General features: G+C 46.8%; 1 protein-coding gene across 1 annotated transcript in view; it reads right to left on the bottom strand.

The window, feature by feature from the left end:
* The window catches only part of LOC118086743 (IgGFc-binding protein), a 31,709-nt gene extending 17,533 nt beyond the window's left edge, over positions 1 to 14,176 (bottom strand). Inside the window, exons 1-9 of the mRNA XM_088671326.1 lie at positions 14,125 to 14,176; positions 10,801 to 12,027; positions 9,152 to 9,501; positions 7,868 to 8,441; positions 5,204 to 5,805; positions 4,359 to 4,911; positions 2,757 to 3,355; positions 365 to 944; positions 71 to 270 (exon numbers count right to left, since the gene is read on the bottom strand). Of these exons, the coding sequence (XP_088527452.1) occupies positions 71 to 270; positions 365 to 944; positions 2,757 to 3,355; positions 4,359 to 4,911; positions 5,204 to 5,805; positions 7,868 to 8,441; positions 9,152 to 9,501; positions 10,801 to 12,027; positions 14,125 to 14,176 (4,737 nt within the window). The remainder of the gene's footprint in view (positions 1 to 70; positions 271 to 364; positions 945 to 2,756; positions 3,356 to 4,358; positions 4,912 to 5,203; positions 5,806 to 7,867; positions 8,442 to 9,151; positions 9,502 to 10,800; positions 12,028 to 14,124) is intronic.
* Positions 14,177 to 17,215: the final 3,039 nt, after the last annotated feature.

The raw sequence follows: 17,215 nt of genomic DNA, 5'->3' as shown, positions 1-17,215 counted from the left end.
CTGAAGAGGGAACTTCCTACCTTGCACTTGTTCAAAGCAATGCAACACTATCTCCTTTAGGGGAAAGCACCTTATAATATGTTCCATTGTAATTGCACCCACAGGTCTCCACCGTGACACAGCCGAGGCCATCAAAGAAGAACCCGTCATCACACTGGCAGCCCTCTGCGCACGTCCTGGGGCATATTCTGGAGTCGGTGATCCCAGCACAGTGAGTGGAGCAGAGATCAGCACAGAGTGAATACTGGCTGTTTGGAGGGCAGCTGAGAGCTGCAACAGAGAGAGGTTTGAAGGAAAAGGTACATGACAAATTTTTGAAAGGATTTTTATTATAATAATACTACCTGTAGTTCTCAGTACTCACGACAAAAGGATGGACTCCTCCAGGTCTGGACGGGGATCCCGGCTTCTTGGCAGGCAGAGGTGTAGCTCTGGATATTTTGACACAAGGCCTCACTGTCCCCATTGCCCAGGCACACATCGTAGATGCAGTCGCTGAAGTACACCCTGGGGTCCACCTTTGCATGGCAAGCACTGAAGGGGCCGTCCGATGCAGTGAGGATCCCACAGTAGTGGCGCTGTTTGAAAACCTCCTCCTTCTTTTTCTCGCAGACTGGGCAGCTGTTACCAGAGCATCCATCTGAGCAAGGTCCAACTGCCCCAGGGACTGGAACCTTCCAGGCAGCACCAAATTTAGCTACATCAGAGGTTGTCTTGCCATCAGGAAGCAGGAAGTCGTCTTCCTTCTTCCCGTTGTAGTTCCCACACAGGCCTTGCATTTGGTTCCGGTAGCTTCCTGGCACGGTGATTGTCACACGGTAAACCAGGTCGTAGCTTATAATGAGACCAAAGTTGGTTTCTATCAGGACTTTAGTGCCATGCTGATAAGCTCTGAGACGTCCACCAGAAAATTCAACAGGTAGGGAATGAAACACTCCGTTCACCTGGAAGAAATGGACATGCTGTCTCAAAGGGCTGATTTTCAAAGGACACAAAACTGGTCTCAGGGATATTTGACCCTCCAGCAATAGTCCCTTCTCCCACAAGTATTGTTGAACTCCACCCAAGTTGACAATTTCAGAGGATTTGCACGCGCAGGGGCACCTTGTGAATGGTTCAACATGTGACAAGCTCATGAACAAACTTATCTTTAAGATCTGTTGGAAAGAGGATTCTTATGCATAGACATATGTAAACATATCCACTTACAAGGATCCAATCACATGCAAATCTAGTGTGCACACCGTATGATTGGAACTTGGCAGGAGGTCATACTTCCCGAGCGCTAAGGGAGACATATTGTATTATAGCAACCCCATCTTGGAGCTGCTGAATTGGTGGCTCTTGTGCTTAAGACACTCGTCACTGGTTATTTTTGAGTAGTGCAACCCCTTCAGCACAAAAACTACAGGACCACAGCTTAGTGGGAGTGTCCATGATTTGCATGCAAAAGGTTCCAGGTTCATTCCCCAGCATCTCCAGGTAGACCAGGGAGAAACTACCTGTCTGAAATGCTGTGTCATTGCAGAGCAAATAATACTGAGCTGGATGGACCAAAAGTTTTACTCAGTATAAAGCAGCTTCCTTTGGCCTAACCAAGGTCAAATGCATCTGTGGTCTTCTTGGGATATACTAATGTAGAACTAGAGCCATGATTGAAGCAGTGGGCTTTCCCCCCATGTCCGGATTTATTCAGTGAAATTGATCTCAGGTTCAAACGTAGCAGCTGAATTTTTCATTGAAATGATAGGGCTGTAACTTTTCATTGCCTTAATCAATAGCTTTATTAATGCTTAATCGACTTAAGATGTGCAGGAGAAAATATATACAGCTAGCTATGTTTGCATGAACTCCTGGCCATTGCACTTTGTGTACAAAAGTGCAAACATACGTTAGCACCACCGAGGAGATAAAATTGCCAAGTGAAACAGAAAATTACACAACTAAAAATTCAGAGAGGATAGCTGTGACCCTTATTTTAAACATACATGTGTGTGTGTGAGAGAGTGTTAGATATAATTGCTTAAAATTAGCTTTATAAAATGAACTGTAGATGGCAAACTCCATCCGATGTGCATTTCTAGACAAATACCTGTCAGCTCTCACACATCTCTGAATTTGGCGGTGCAATTATTGGCTCAGAAATACCCCAGATGTATATATGACATCAGGTGTAGGCAGTGCTATTTTTCTAGAAAAAGAAGTGCTGGAATTCACCATGAATGTCTCCCTTGTTCTCTTAGAATGGCCATGGTGCCCACCTGAGAGGTTCTGGAACTAAGTTATAGTGGGTTCTGGCAGAAAAAAGCCAGAGCAGGTGGATGTAACTTGGCCAAAACAGCCTGGTATGCCTAATTAGGCAAATCTAAATAAATAACTGGGAAACACTGACCTATGAGTGCTCCAGTTGGAGAACAACCTTTACCAAAGGTGCCATGGGCTTTGAAGATGCTCAAACTCAGGACAAAAGAGAGAAACGTGCTAAGAGGAAGGCACACTTGGCAAATCCACACCGTGATCAGCTCCTGCCCAGAAACCTATGTCCCCACTGTAGAAGGATGTGTGGATCCTGGATTGGCCTCCACAGTCACTTACGAACTCATTGTTAAAACCGTGTTTATGGAAGACAACCTTACTCGGCTACGAGTGATCACCAAAGAAGAAGAGAGAAGAAGACCCTTGGAATTAAAAGGGAGAAGTATGTGCACTGCCCAGAGCTTCTTGGATAAGAGCACGGGGAGCATGGAGACACCTACCTTGATCTGTCCCTTCTTGTTCTGGATCAAAGTAAGTGTGTTGCCATAGACTTCCACAGAGACCATCTTGGTGACTGAGGCTTTTCTGCTCCCCCAGGCCTCATTTTCTTCAGTGATGGTGAAAGCCTTCAAGTTCTTCTTGTCAGTGACGGCAGCCTTAGCAAGGACATAGGTGCAGGTGCCCTGGAAGTTGAAGCGTACTCCATCGAAGGAGATGTAATGGGGATCACCAGAGACTGAGCAAGTGGCTGAGCCAACGGGGTGGCATTTATGGACGCCGTCCACTGCCCTACACTCCTCGCCAGGACCACATGAGATTTCCTTGCAGGCAACCGCTCCACCAGCCTGGCACACGCACTCCACGTTGCACTTGCTGGTTGGGTAGAAGGTTTGCCCAGCTGTATAGTACCGCTCCTGGTAGACGCAGCCACACTGAGACATGGGGACGCAACGGTCGCCGCTGAGCACAAAGCCTTCATCGCAGACACATCCTTCTGCACAGTGCGCTGAGCAAGGCAGAGGGGAGTAGAGGCTGCTGCAGGTCTGCTGGCAGCTGCTGGCACAGAGCTCGTAGTGGCTGTTTTGGGGACAGACCGGCTCTGGAATGGGAGGGTTAGTAAATGCATTTCTCATCAACATCACAATTTTTCTATTTCTGTTACTACACCGGAGACTAACATAAACCCAGGTTGCTGTGACAGCGTTGCTCACCCTAATTCCAGGGTTCGGAATGCGAGTGCTGTTGCTTATGTAGCCAAAGCAGCATCACCCACCCATACAGGAAAGGGAGATGTCAGCAGGCTCAGGAGAACCTGAAGGGGCAACCCACCTGCCCTAAGCAGCCCAATGGAGACAGAGCATGCTCAGGGGGCCACAGATTATTGGCTGACTGTTGCAGATGTGGAAAACTGTGGGAGAGTGAAGAGGGAATGGAAAGGCTGGAACCAGGGCAGGCAAATGCTGGGAGGTGGAGAGGAAGGAGATGGGGGGTGGAGGGAGAGCAAAGTGTAGGGACAGGCAAATCTGCCAATTCTGGTTTCTCATTTTTCCCAATGTTAAATCCAGTTCTCCATATTTCTACATCAGTTTGCATCCCCCCCCTTAAAAAAAACAACGCCCAAATGTTCCCACAAACATTCTTCAGCATTTTAGAATAACTTTCTCCTTATATATTTTAATGCAACTTTCCCTTTTACAGGACATTTCCCCCCTGTGTTATTGTCATTGGTATATCCATTTGTTATCCTTTAACCTAATATATGCATTTTTGAGCACATTACTTGGCTGGAGAAATGCATTGCGGAATTTGGAAATGGCTGCCTTTTGGTTCACCCATTGCTTTGGAAAGCATGAATTGTATAATTTTGCCTTCAGATGAGAACTGGATCAATTTTTTTATCACTCCTATCCTTTATGCCATGTAACTTGCATTGCACCCTCTAAACCAGGCATGGCCAAACTTGGCCCTCCAGCTGTTTTGGGACTGCAATTCCCAATACCCAATCCAGCAATATTGAGGGGTCCAAGGTTAAAAAACACAACTGCCCTAGGGAGCTCCACCCTCTTCCCAACAGCAGATGGAGCAAACTGGATCATACTTACTCCAGAATATGTGGATCCTCCAGATATATATGGTCACCTGTATGGCTTGGCAGGCTGCAGTGTAAGCAGCAATGACATGGCCCAGCACAGCCTTTTGACCATTAAAAGTGCAGTAGTCATAAACACAGTCCAGGAAAAACACCTCAGGGTCAATTCTGCCATGGCACTCCCTAAATGGGCCACTCTTGTCCACCAGGAGTCCACATTCTGCACTGATGCCTCGCTGGTGCTGGGCAATGTTTTCCAAGTCCGGACACACCCTGGGGCTCACTTCTCCGCATCCCAGGGACTCGGCCACCTTCCAGCGCCGTCCCAAGGCTGACCCAGCGCCACCAGACACCAAGTCGTCTTGTTTGTTACTGTTGAAGTTGCCACAGAGACCACCGAGGGCCCCTTCATAGGACTTTGGCACAGTGACCGTAAGGCGGCTTTGCCAGTCAAAGTTGACGGTGAGGCCAAAAGCTGTTCGGATCACAACATCCCAGCCCTTTTGATAGATGAGGACTTGATCCAGGCCCATCCTGTAGGGCAAGTTGGTCAGCAAGCCATTCACCTGGGAGGAGAGATAAAGTGGGAAGGGTGAGTAGGGAAGATCGTGCTCAAAATCTGGTGCTATGGCTTTGAGCTATGCCAAACGATGGCTTAGCACAGACATTTTTGGCGCATTCAATTGATGTGTGATTGCCGACACGCCAGTTCTTTTGGACCCAGAAAAAGGCAGAACGAGGGTGGAACGGAGGGTGGAATGGGGTAGATTGAATGAGGGTGGGGCACATATGTGCTCCATTGATGTGTGCAGGCTTTTAACAGGCTCACTCTCCAAAGCAGGCCTCATTTAGACTCACCAGAACTCTTCCACGATGAGCCCAGCTGACCGTTATCTCCAGGCCATAGACTTGAACTTTGACCAGTTTGTTGAGGGATGCGGACCAGCTGCCCTGGCCCAAGTTCTGGACTAAGACCTGGAAATCCACCAGGTCGTTGCGCTTCTGGCTGAGTCCTGCAAATGTGTAGAGGCAGGTGCCCTGGAAGTTAAAACTCTGACCGTCAAAACCATGGTAATGAGAGTAACCAGCAGCGGAACAGGTGGCGTAACTGGTTGGGTAGCAGTTCTGGAGGCCATTCTCCACCCTGCACTGTTCCCCAGCCTTGCAGCTGGCAGGCTGGCATTTCATCTGCTTGCTCTGCGGGTCACAGATGCAGCGCTTTGTGCATGTGCCATCTCCCCAGAACTGCTCGCCAGGGGAAAAGAGCTTCCCTTCGAAGGCACAACCGCAGGCTGCCTTGGGGATACACTTCCCAGCTTCCAGCACAAAACCCTCGTTGCACTGACAAGTTTCCACGCAGCGTGATGAAGAGCAATTGGAAGGAAGAGCTTGGTCGTTGCAAGTGGCAGGGCAGGCTGAGCCGCAGAGCTTGTACTGGCTGTTCTCGGGGCAAGAGAGCACTGCGAGAGAGAGAGAGAGAGAGAGAGAGAGAGAGAGAGAGAGAGAGAGAGAGAGAGAGAGAGAGAGAATAATAAGGGCACAATTATCCACAATCCCTTTCTTTTTCATTGGGATTTATGATCAGAGGGATTGCACACCCGCTTCCTGTTTCCGGCGGTGAGAAATGGCTGACTCCCACACGATCGGACCTCAGCCGTGCCGGTAATTCAGGGTTGATATGTGGGTAATTAGCCCTGGCAGACTCCCCAGGGTGGGGGAGGACTGTCTCGTAGACCCTCAGACCCTCCAGGATTGTCAGCTGGCACCAAGGTGCAAGCAGCAGGACGCTGGGTCCCAGAGCACAGCATGGCTGGCACTCTCCGAAGTTACTCTCACAAGCCGGAAATATCTGTTTGATAAAATAATTAGATTTGGACAATAAACAGACATAGTCTGAACCGAAGAAGACTGAGAAAAAATCTGCAGAATTGTATAGTCCCTGGGGTTTAAGCTTGGACTTCAAAGAGATTCTCATCATGATGTTTGGATTTATGGAGGTGATTGGTACCGGTACGTTCCTTTTTCTACTTTTCTATGCCTACAATTGTTTTTCTATGCCAAGCCTCATTAATAAACCTTTAAAAAAAACGGAGTACAGGTGGACTTCTATTTATAATTAAGTATTCAACTGCACAGCTTTACTTAGACTTGATAAAGATAAAAGAAGAAACAATGTGGCGCTCGTTAGTATGACCCAGCACGGAAAAATGAGAAGTCCTCCCTTTTTTGAGGGAAGTGGGAAATACTTGCTAGCTGAGTTTATAATGACTTGAGATAACAATTTGGTACAACATACAGTGCATCTGTTTGCAGAATTTCTTCATTATAAGCGAGGGGGGGGGTTGTGTGGTCTCCGGGAAAGCTTATTGATCACCAAATGACTTATATCTGTGGAATACAGTTCCTTTACATTGCAATATTGCAAACAGTATGCTTGACAATTTAACACTGGGAAATTACTCTGAACAGTTACAATTTAACAACTTGGGAGTTACTGTGTCATTAAAATTCAAACGACAGGCTTGGACAACAACCCGGATTGGAAGATTAGAATGAAGTCAGGAAAAGCTGTGCTGGTAAATAGACAGTTGAAAAAATATATACACACAAATAAAGCTGTACCCTACGGATGAAAGGATATATGATTTTTGACCATAGCTGCCAAGTTATCCCTTTTTTAAAGGGATTTTCCCTTATGCTGAATAGGCTTCCTCGCGAGAAAAGGGAAAACTTGGCAGCTCTGTTTTTGACATGACTGAGAATCGCACAGCCAGGGACGAGGAACTTTAAAGCGTCAAGATCAGAATGTGGACAATATGAGAACAACAAGAAGAAGGCAGAAATGGAAATATTGGAGATATATTTCAGAGGTCCAGACTATGGGAAGCCTAAAAAAAATTAAGAATTAATCATTTGGATTGTAATTTGGCTGTTTTTTATTTTATTTTATTATTTTTAATTGGATTATGATTTGATGGATTTGTTAATTGGATGTTTTTATTGGAAAACTAATAAAAATGATTTATTTTTTTTAAAGAGGGATCACACACCCATTACTCCCAGCACCAATGGTAAGCCTTTAGGTCAGGCATCCCCAAACTGCAGCCCTCCAGATGTTTTGGCCTACAACTCCCATGATCCCTAGCTGTTGGACCAGTGGTCGGGGAAGATGGGAATTGTAGTCCAAAACTTCTGGAGGGCTGAAGTTTGGGGATGCCTGCTTTAGGTAGATTGAGATGGCTGCCCCAAGCTGCTGAGATTGGGTGTCATGAAAGGGAGGCAAATTGTTTGTTATTTAATTTACAGCATTGTTTAATACAGTTACCTCCTGATTTTATTTGTTCTGAGCAATGTATAAGAGTTTTGAATGTTTGGGAAGGAAAGCATTCTGAGCATCACCAATTTTTTCTTCTGGGAAATGGGCAATTTGTGTTGCCCACGACAGTTTTTTATATTTCCAAATGTGATCTTGGGCCCAAAGGAGCTTGGCGACCCCTGTCATAAGCAATTAATTCTACTCACAGCAGCCCGTGAGTCTCCTCCAGTCCAACAGGGTTACACCTTCCCTCTGGCAGGCATCGGCATAGCTCTGCAGTGCTTGGCACAAAGTCTCTCGGTGGCCTTCATAGATATAGAGATCATAGGCACAGTTTTCCACAAAGATTTTGGGGTCAACGACAGAGTGGCACTGGCTGAATGGGCCGCCCTCCCGTTTGCTGATCCAGCCACAGAAAGTCTCCACTTTGTATTTGATTAACACCTCCAAGGTGACCTTCTTGCATTCTCCATGGCAGTCATCCCAGCAGAGCTTGTTGCCATCTTCCACTTTCCAGCTCTTCCCAAACTCCACAGGGCTGGGGGCCAAGGACCCGGTCGAGGTCTTGAAGTCATCAGTAGGGTCACCATTGTAGTTACCGCACAAGCCGCAAATGTTCTCGAAGAAGCTGCTGGGAATCTTCACCCAGAGGCGGTTGTTCCAGTCATAGGAAACCTTCAGTGAGAAGTCGGTCTCAATGAAGACAGAGGTCCCGCTCTGGTATAGACGCAGCTTCCCCTCTTGCAGGGAGATGGGCAGCCGGGAGCGTTGGTTATTCACCTGGTACAGAATATGTTGCTGTTAGTTATGTATTATGGAAGCCCCTGGTAGAGGATAGAGTTGGGAGTTGGGAGTTGTTCCAACTACCTGCTGTGAAGCAGGACTAGCCACACCCAATGTGGCACTCAACCTATGCAATCCAAGTCATGGTGTGCCACAATAAGCTATTTAAAATAGAACTACACATGCCCATTCAGAAATAAAAGGTAAAGGGACCCCTGACCAATAGGTCCAGTTGTGACCGACTCTGGGGTTGTGGCACTCATCTTGCGCTATTGGCCAAGGGAACCGGCGTACAGCTTCCAGGTCATGTGGCCAGCATGACAAAGCCACTTCTGGCAAACCAGAGCAGCACACAGAAACGCCGTTTACCTTCCCACTGTAGCGGTACCTATTTATCTACTTGCACTTTGACGTGCTTTCCAACTGCTAAGTTGGCAGGAGCTGGGACCGAGCAACGGGAGCTCACCCCTTCGTGGGGATTCGAACCGCCGACCTTCTGATCGGCAAGCCCTAGGCTCAGTGGTTTAACCCACAGCGCCACCCATGCCCCATTCAGAAATATCAGGAGGTATAGTCCTCATAGGATGATCAGTCCTCAGTGTAATTTGCACATGCAAAAGGAAGGAAAGTTGACTGACCCGTTCATCCTTAGCCTGATATGGGCCCTGGTTCATGCAGTTAAGACAACGGAATGCTATTGTTCTTACCCTGACTATGCCATACTCCTTTCTGGCCACACTTATGTGGTATCCATGGACCTGGACCATCACAAACCCTATGAAGGACACACTCCGTCTGCCTTGGTTTTCGTTTTTGGCTGTGATGTGGAAAGCTGGGAGTGTCTTGTCCAATCCGCAGGTCTTGGCCAGCGTGTAGGTGCAGGTGCCCATGAAGTTGTATTTCTGCTTGTCAAAAGTATGGTAATGGGGGTCACCCAGAGACCAGCAGGTGGCAGTTGACTGCGCCACACATACAGGCTGGCCATTCCTAATCTGGCAAGTCTCCTTCTTCCGGCACTTGGTGGAACTGCAGGATGGTTGGGGGGCAGGTTGAGAGGCTGGCGAGAAAAGAGGAGGGGTTAGTATAACAGTGGGGAAGAAAGGAAGAGAATGGGCACAAGAAGAGAGAGAGAGAGGAGAGGTCGAAGGGGTGGCCTTCAACGCAAGATTGAGGGATGGAGGAAGCCAACTTTTTTTCCTGTATAGCCCAACTCATCCGACAAGTTAAATGATAGAGTTCCGATAGCAATACTTAAGCCATCCTCCCATTGTCTGACCTTCTCCATATACACGCCCAAACACTTGGGGATGAAGGTCGGTGGGTCCATGCCAATGTTTCAGGTCCTCAACATCATGCATGCTGCTAGCTATATCCTCTAGATGTACACATGCTCAATGCAACATCTGCAAAGGGCTGCCTACCTAGGCATGCACAGCTATACAGGCACTGCACACAGCAAAGGCTCTTGCAATGGGGTTATGGGGCACAGCCCTCCCAAGGAGAATTTCAAGCATATATTTTTTTAAAAAAAAAGATCCCCCCCCCCAAAAAATCTCAAAGCTACACACACTTTCCTGCTTTGCACACATTTTCTACTTCTGTTTGAATTTAGAGAAGCTCCTGGTGACATTTCTGTCCATATTCTCTTATCTGGCCAATACTGTGCTCCACCCAGCCAATCACAGTCCAAATATATTGCTATGGCAAGAGGTTCCTCCCATGTGTTTCCGGGCAGAAAAGTCACGAGAGAGTTGTATATTACTAAGACTGTCAGCTACTTAGTCCTGATTGCATACTCTCTCTTCTTGTCATGTGGACAATCCAGGAAGACTATGTAAGACTGGGGAGGGGGAGGGGGAGGGGCACAGCAGATGATCCACTGCCTGTCAGTGTTGACAATACTGAGCTAGGTAGATGAATGGTCTGACTCAGTATAAGGAACGGACTGCTTTGGAAGGTGGTGACCTCTCCTACATACAAGGTTTTTAAACAGAGGTTGGATGACCACCTGCCATGCCTTAGTTGAGATTCCTGCATTGCAGGGGGTTAGACTAGATGACCCTTCCAACTCTACAAATCTGTGATTCTAAGGCAGGTCCTATATTCCTATGTTCCCAAGAACTGGAGGCTATCTTTCTATCCAACCCTTTCTCCAAGAAGCACAAGGAGGTAAGCCCAATTTATTTCCCCAAGAGCCCTGTGACGTTGGTTACTCTGAAAGAGAGAGAGATTGGCCCAAGATCATGCATTGAGTTCCATTGCTGAGCAAGGATTTGGATCCTGCAGTGCTGATCACCCTTTGCTCAATGGAAATTCAGCACCTTCATCTCCCATCTTAACAAGCCCCACAACTTACCACTATGGCAGAGTGCCACTGCACCATAGGCATTCCTGCTGGCAATGCCAAAACTTAGCAGGGCAAAGGGGATGCTGGGATGTGTCATGGAATGGGTGCTTTCTTTCTTCCCCAGACTGTACTCGCTCCAGGAGTATTCTGTTCCTGGTATCTGTCTCCAAGAGGCACCACTCAACGCACGACCATCCATGGTGATCCCAGAAGCTGCAGCGGTCTTAGCAACGATGAACGCAGAATTGTCAAAGTCTTCCAGGCCCCCGAGGGTGTAAGATGTGCAGTAGCTGAACACGTCAGGGATACTAAGGAGGAAGGGGTCGAAGGTCAGGCCAGAATGCGTACCACCGGTGCAAAAGAAGAAGACCTGGATGCCCACGTTGCCTGTGATGTAAATGGGACCCGAACGTGAGACTTTCAGCTGGAGCACCTGCCCGGCCACAAGGTTGTAGTTTGTATGGATCCCACCAGAGACACAGGTGACTGTGGTGGGCTGGGACGCCACTATGTACGCAAGGTCGTACTTTGTCTGGAAAGAGAGTGGGAGGAGAAAGAAGGCCCGGCCCCAGCTAGACACTGGCAGAAGCTGCTCCACCACATGGTTGCAATTGGTGTTCATATTGGCGCAGGTGTGCCCACTCAGCACTGCCACTGGCCGCGCTGATCTTACAAGGGTGCCAGAGAGGTCTTGGCGGCTCTGGAGCTGGATGGCTTCGTAGGGAGAAAGGACAGCATTCAGCTTGCTGCCTGCTGGGTAGATGCGCCCCTGGAATCTCACGCTGCCCTTGAGATAGACCTCCACCGCAGTGCGGTCCTGCCACGCGATGATGGAGAACTCCTTGTACGAATTGGACAGCTCTCCAGGAGGTGTGAGGACGTAGTATTCCGTGCCTAAGCTGTGGACTGGGTAGATCACTGTGGTGTCGGCTGTATTCTTCTTGGAGTTGAGGGCCAATACAGAGATGTCTTGGTTAGCTTTCACCACGACGGTGTAGCAGAATTTAGCCGTGCTGGCCATCTCAGCATAAGCTGGTATCTTCACCTTTGCAGTCTGACCCCGGGCGAGGGGGAATTGGCTGTGGAACTTAGATTTGTAGACTGAGACGGTGACGGTGGTAGAAGGCGAGTAGCCGGAAACGAAGAGCTGGAACTGAGCTTCAGAGTAGTCCAGCTTGTGGTTTTGCAGGAAGGCTGTGATGAACTCCCGGCCAGTGGGCATTACGGCATGGAAGCCTGGAAGAAAAGAAAGAAAAGTAAGCATGCTCTCCCATTGTCCTTCTGTAACCCAGAAAGCACCTTTTGGGGGGGTGCAATCTTGCGTGTTTTTAGGCACCTCATGAGATTTGGGGAGTGAGGATTGGGTCACCTGACTTGCCCAGGAGCACATCCCAGAAGACATACATCTGAGTTTGGATCTCCCAAGGTTGGACGGTATGATGTCTGGGTATTATGACAGGGTCTATAAAATCCCCCCACCAAAATATCTGACACTGGGAAATAAATATTTTGTTTTTCCTTTAATTGAACAAGGACTTTATGGGAAGACAAAAAAAATCCAAATACCCAGGTAATGCCCACAAGTCTTGACAATGTGCCTACCAAAGGATTATCCCATCAGAAAACTTCTGTACACACCCCAGAAATAAGAATACTTATTACATTATCTATCAGGGTACCCCCATGTCAGACGTTTCCAACTTCCCAGTGCAATAGGCATTTTTGGAAATTTGAGAAAGTGCCATGGGAGCCCCTCACAAAATGGATGTCAAAAGGGTGGCATGACACAAAATGGATCTAAAAGAGCAGAAAAAGTGACAGGACCACAAAAGTTGGGAGGGGGAGGCAGTGGCATCAGCCCCAATGCACTCACAGAGAGGCATTCTTTGCCGCTTCGCTCTGTTCAGCATGGAAAAGATGGCAAGTGTCCAATCCTCACACCCAACAAAATGTGGGCATACCTAACGGGTTGTGTTCAAAGCAGGAGAGGCTAAGCCAGTGCAAACAGGAACTGATCAGGAAAAGCAAACACTTCTTTCATGCATTGTGGATATTTGAGGTGGCATAGACAGAGGTCATGTGTGCCAGAGAAGATACTGGCAGACCCACTGGAGCCTGTGGGCATTACAGTAGTGCCCCCTGGCTCATGCAGAATATCTGGGCTACTCGTGCATTTGGAGTCAGCTCTTTTTCAAAAGGTTTCATTCTGGCCATCAGGTGTTTTGCTGGGGAATGGGAGACTGAATCCAGACTTGCCTCTCTGTCCTCTAACAGTCTGCTTGCTGGATTTCATTTATTACCTGTTGCTACTGCTGCTGCTACTGCTACTTCAAGTATCTCTTTAACTTTAAATGAGACTGAGGAGGAATCTACACACATATAAATAATGTGAAAATGCTTTTTAAAAAAAGTTTTGAAAAATATATTGAATTTGCCATAGCTCACCATTGCCACCTAGTGTCACATTTGTTTAATGCGCTTTACAGCACACTTAAAATGTTTCATTTGCAGCTGTGTAGCTGAGTCCTATTAGACTAGGCATCCCTTCAAATAGGGGACTCTTTCAAAGGGGAGGGCTTCCCTCTAGGCTGTTCCTTCAGTAAAGGAGGGAGCTTACCTGGAATACTGTGCAGACATGGAAACATTCTGCATGGACTGGTTGCATGACAACATGTGCAAATGGTTTAGATACCTATTGGGTCCATAAATTACCACATATATTCAACACAACAAACAGTGACAATTTGTTGTTGACAAAGGACAGCTGGACATACCGGTATAAAGGGCCCCATTACCTTCAGTAGCTTAGGGCCTCATCAAACCTAAATCCGGCCCGCTAAATTGCTACACACTGAAGTGTCTTGGCCTGTCTAGTCTTATTATCTACTCTGGCTTGCAGAAGCCCACAAATGTCTCAGGCAGGGTAGGGGTTAAGACACTCTTAGCCCAGTGATCCTTTTAAATAGTGATTCCCACTCAGACCCGGGTGGGCTCACAAAACAAGTAGAATTCAATGCATATCAGCTGAAGGTTGTTCATCCTAGTACGTGATTTGAGGGTCTTCCTGGATTTTGCAATCAATAAGCCCACAACCACCCCATATCCAAAGCCTGCACTCCTGACAATTCACTTAATTTATGGCAAACCTCATCAGAGGCATGGATACATTCCCTATGGATCTCCCCAACCACCGGTATGTGACTCCTATCTGCTACTGATTGTTTATCTGGTCACATGGCTGAATTGTGGATTGCCCATTCAGTCCTCCTACTGTATTTGCAGACTTTCGCCCTTGGATGATTTCCTAGTCACACCACCCAAGTCTCTACTCACCACTGAGGAGGGTGAGCCCCACGGCGATTGGCAGCAGCATCCTCATCCCCATGGCTGCAAAACAAAAAGAGAAGAAAGAGGAATGGCACTTTGGTGATCAAACTTATGATGCAAGTGCATCAGAGTAAGGACCAAACTAGAGCCAATTGTAAATGTGTGAATGTATTGGCGTATAATATTCATTCTGCATCTGCAAGGAGTCAACCTTTCAACATGGCATCATTTATGCTTTGGAGTTCCCTGTCTATTGACATTATGCAGATACCTTTGCTATACTGTTTTAGAGGCCTACTGAAAGATTGCTTTATTTCAGCAAGTGTACCCATTTTTGTTTTTGTTTACTAATTTTATCTGTGTTTTCCCTTTTTTGTGTATACTCAGGTGGGTTTTTTTAAAAAAGGTTTTGTGACTCTTAGCTGTGTTCTGTTGATAATTTTACTGATAATTGTTGCTTAGAGAGCTTTTTGATTAAGTGATCTACAAATATTTCTGAATAAATAAATATGTCAAACCCTCCTTTCAGAAATACTGCATCTATCTATTAAGGCTGTCGTGTTCTATAGGATTAAACGGTTAGGAACAAATGGAATAAAAAGCCTTTGATAGGTGAATCCCATTTTTTAAATTTTATTTTTAAAATTACTATATCATTCAAAATAACAAGAGTGGGTATTAAGCAGGCATTCCCAATTTTCTCCTGCAAAGTCACAGAGTGCTTCTTTTAAGATGATGCTTGCTGTGAAGTATATTTTTCCTCTAAAAACAAAGTATGTTTCCCCCATTTTCTTCATTTTGCAAATCTATTAAGATATCATTTTGAATATGGCCTGCATACGGACATCTGAAACCAGATACCACATAATCAAAGAAAGCTCAGCGGACGTCTCCATTCCCTCACACTCCTCCCATGTTCATTCCACAGGTGTCTAATGAGAAAAGTCCACTTACCTGCTGGGATGCTCCTAATTCTCTCAGTGACAAGTTGGCCACATTTATACTGGAGGGAGTCCCCAGCACATTAAGGTAGCACATCCAGCGGTGTGTGATAGGTTGAGTCATCGCTTCCTGGAGGAGGGACTGTAAGCACAGATTTGGGTCGATGCACATGCAATTCTCCTTACCACAAAAGTGTTTACGTGTTTAAGTTTGGATTACTTAAAGGATCGTAAGATCGTAAGTGCTCAGGGCAGTGTGGTTTACTCAGCGCAGTGTGCTTAGGGCCCAAAAGAGGCTTTCTGGAGTAAATATCGAATTTCTTCCCAACAGGACTAAAAGAGCATGGAGTGCATCCTCTTTTGCAGATGCATCCTGTAGATGTTTACTCAGAAGTAATCCCCAACAGTGGAAGCTGATTTATTAGGACAAATGCCTCACCACTGCCCTACCAACCTCCTATAGTAAGAACTGGCTGGCGCTTTGCTTCCAAGTCCAATTCAAGGTGCTATTGCTACTGTTCAAAGCCCTACATGATTTAAGCCCCAAATATCTGAAAGACCACCTCCTTTCCTACAGATCCTCTCTGGGTCTATTAAGATCAACAGAGGAGCCCCTCTTAGCAGTTCCACCTCCCACATAGGTTTTGTGGTAGTGGTGGCCTGGCAGGGGACATTCTCTGTGGTTGTGGAACTCGTTCCCCACAGAGATATGTCTGGCTTCTTCATTGCAGCTTTGGGTGAAAGCTGAAGGCATCCCTCTTAACCCTGGCCTTTTGACACCTGAGATATGTTATCCCTGTGGCTGTACTCTGTTGCAGCTGTTTTTAATTCTGAGTTTTAAATTGTTGTTACCTGCCCTGGGACCTGCTGGTGAAGGGTAGATAATAAATGGAATTAATGATAATGACCACCACAGTGTGTCCTCAGCCTGCCCCCTGCCTTACATGCTACCGGTCTAGGGGGTAAAACTTCCTGACAGTTTCCACCACTACTTCTTCTTCTTCTTCTTCTTCTTCTTCTTCTTCTTCTTCTTCTTCTTCTTCTTCTTCTTCTTCTTCTTCTTCTTCTTCTATCACTTGTAGCTGAGTTAGATTGTCTTCCATGAATATGGTCTTAACAGTGTGTCTGAAGATGCCTTCACCCCAGTATGCAGGGCCGTCTTAAGCATAACTGGCACCCTGGCGTCGTGGTGCAACAATCCCTCCGGCGCCCCCCCTGCCCTGTTTCCCAGTGCAGCTGTCTGGTGGATGCAGCACAGCACCCCCCTGGCGGCCCGGCGGCCCCCTGGCGCCTTGTGCCACCCAGCCTTGCCTTAGAGCCAGCCCTGCCAGTATGGTTACCCTTTATCACACACACAGCCCAACAAGACAACAACAAGAACCCACCAACAGCATACGAATCAATCTGGCAAACACACACACCTCACACACACACACAAAACAAATTTCGCTACAGCCAATCAAAGGCAACCAATTACACCCTAGGCCTCTCTCACCCCAACCTCTCTCACCACCAAAAAAATACAACCCACACAAGTGGGCTTGACATCCCCCTTTATCAGTACCCTAAGGAGTCTCAAAATGGCTAACAATCTCCTTTCCCTTCCTCCCCCACAACAAACACCCTGTGAGGTGAGTGGGGCTGAGAGACTTCGGAGAAGTGTGACTAGCCCAAGGTCACCCAGCAACTGCATGTGGAGGAGCGGGGAAGTGAACCCGGTTCACCAGATTACGAGTCCACTGCTCTTAACCACTTCACCACACTGGCTCTAGAAGAATTGAAGCATTGCCACCCAACCCCACCCCACTCCCATTCCCCACTCCCACTCTTCCCCCTTTTCTTCCTAACCTAACAGTGTATATTCCTAACCTAACACTAATGTCTCACAATGAATGAAACTGATCTGTTGAAAACGCAACTTGAAAAAGAGACAATGCTTGTATTTGTGTAAATTAAGAAATCATATATATATATATATATATATATATATATATATATATATATATATATATAATTTCAAAAGTGTGACTATGTGACTGTGGAGGAAAATTCTGGATCCGTACATCCTTCCACAGTGGGGACATAGGTGAGGATTTGCCCAACATGCCTTTCCCATAGCTTAAAGGAACTTCCTTTATTAACGTCTCCAGCCTTTG

This window comes from Zootoca vivipara, chromosome 6, assembly GCF_965207765.1.
Source record: "Zootoca vivipara chromosome 6, rZooViv2.hap1.1, whole genome shotgun sequence".
Taxonomy (NCBI): domain Eukaryota; kingdom Metazoa; phylum Chordata; class Lepidosauria; order Squamata; family Lacertidae; genus Zootoca; species Zootoca vivipara.
This window is presented reverse-complemented; position numbering and strand designations above follow the sequence as displayed.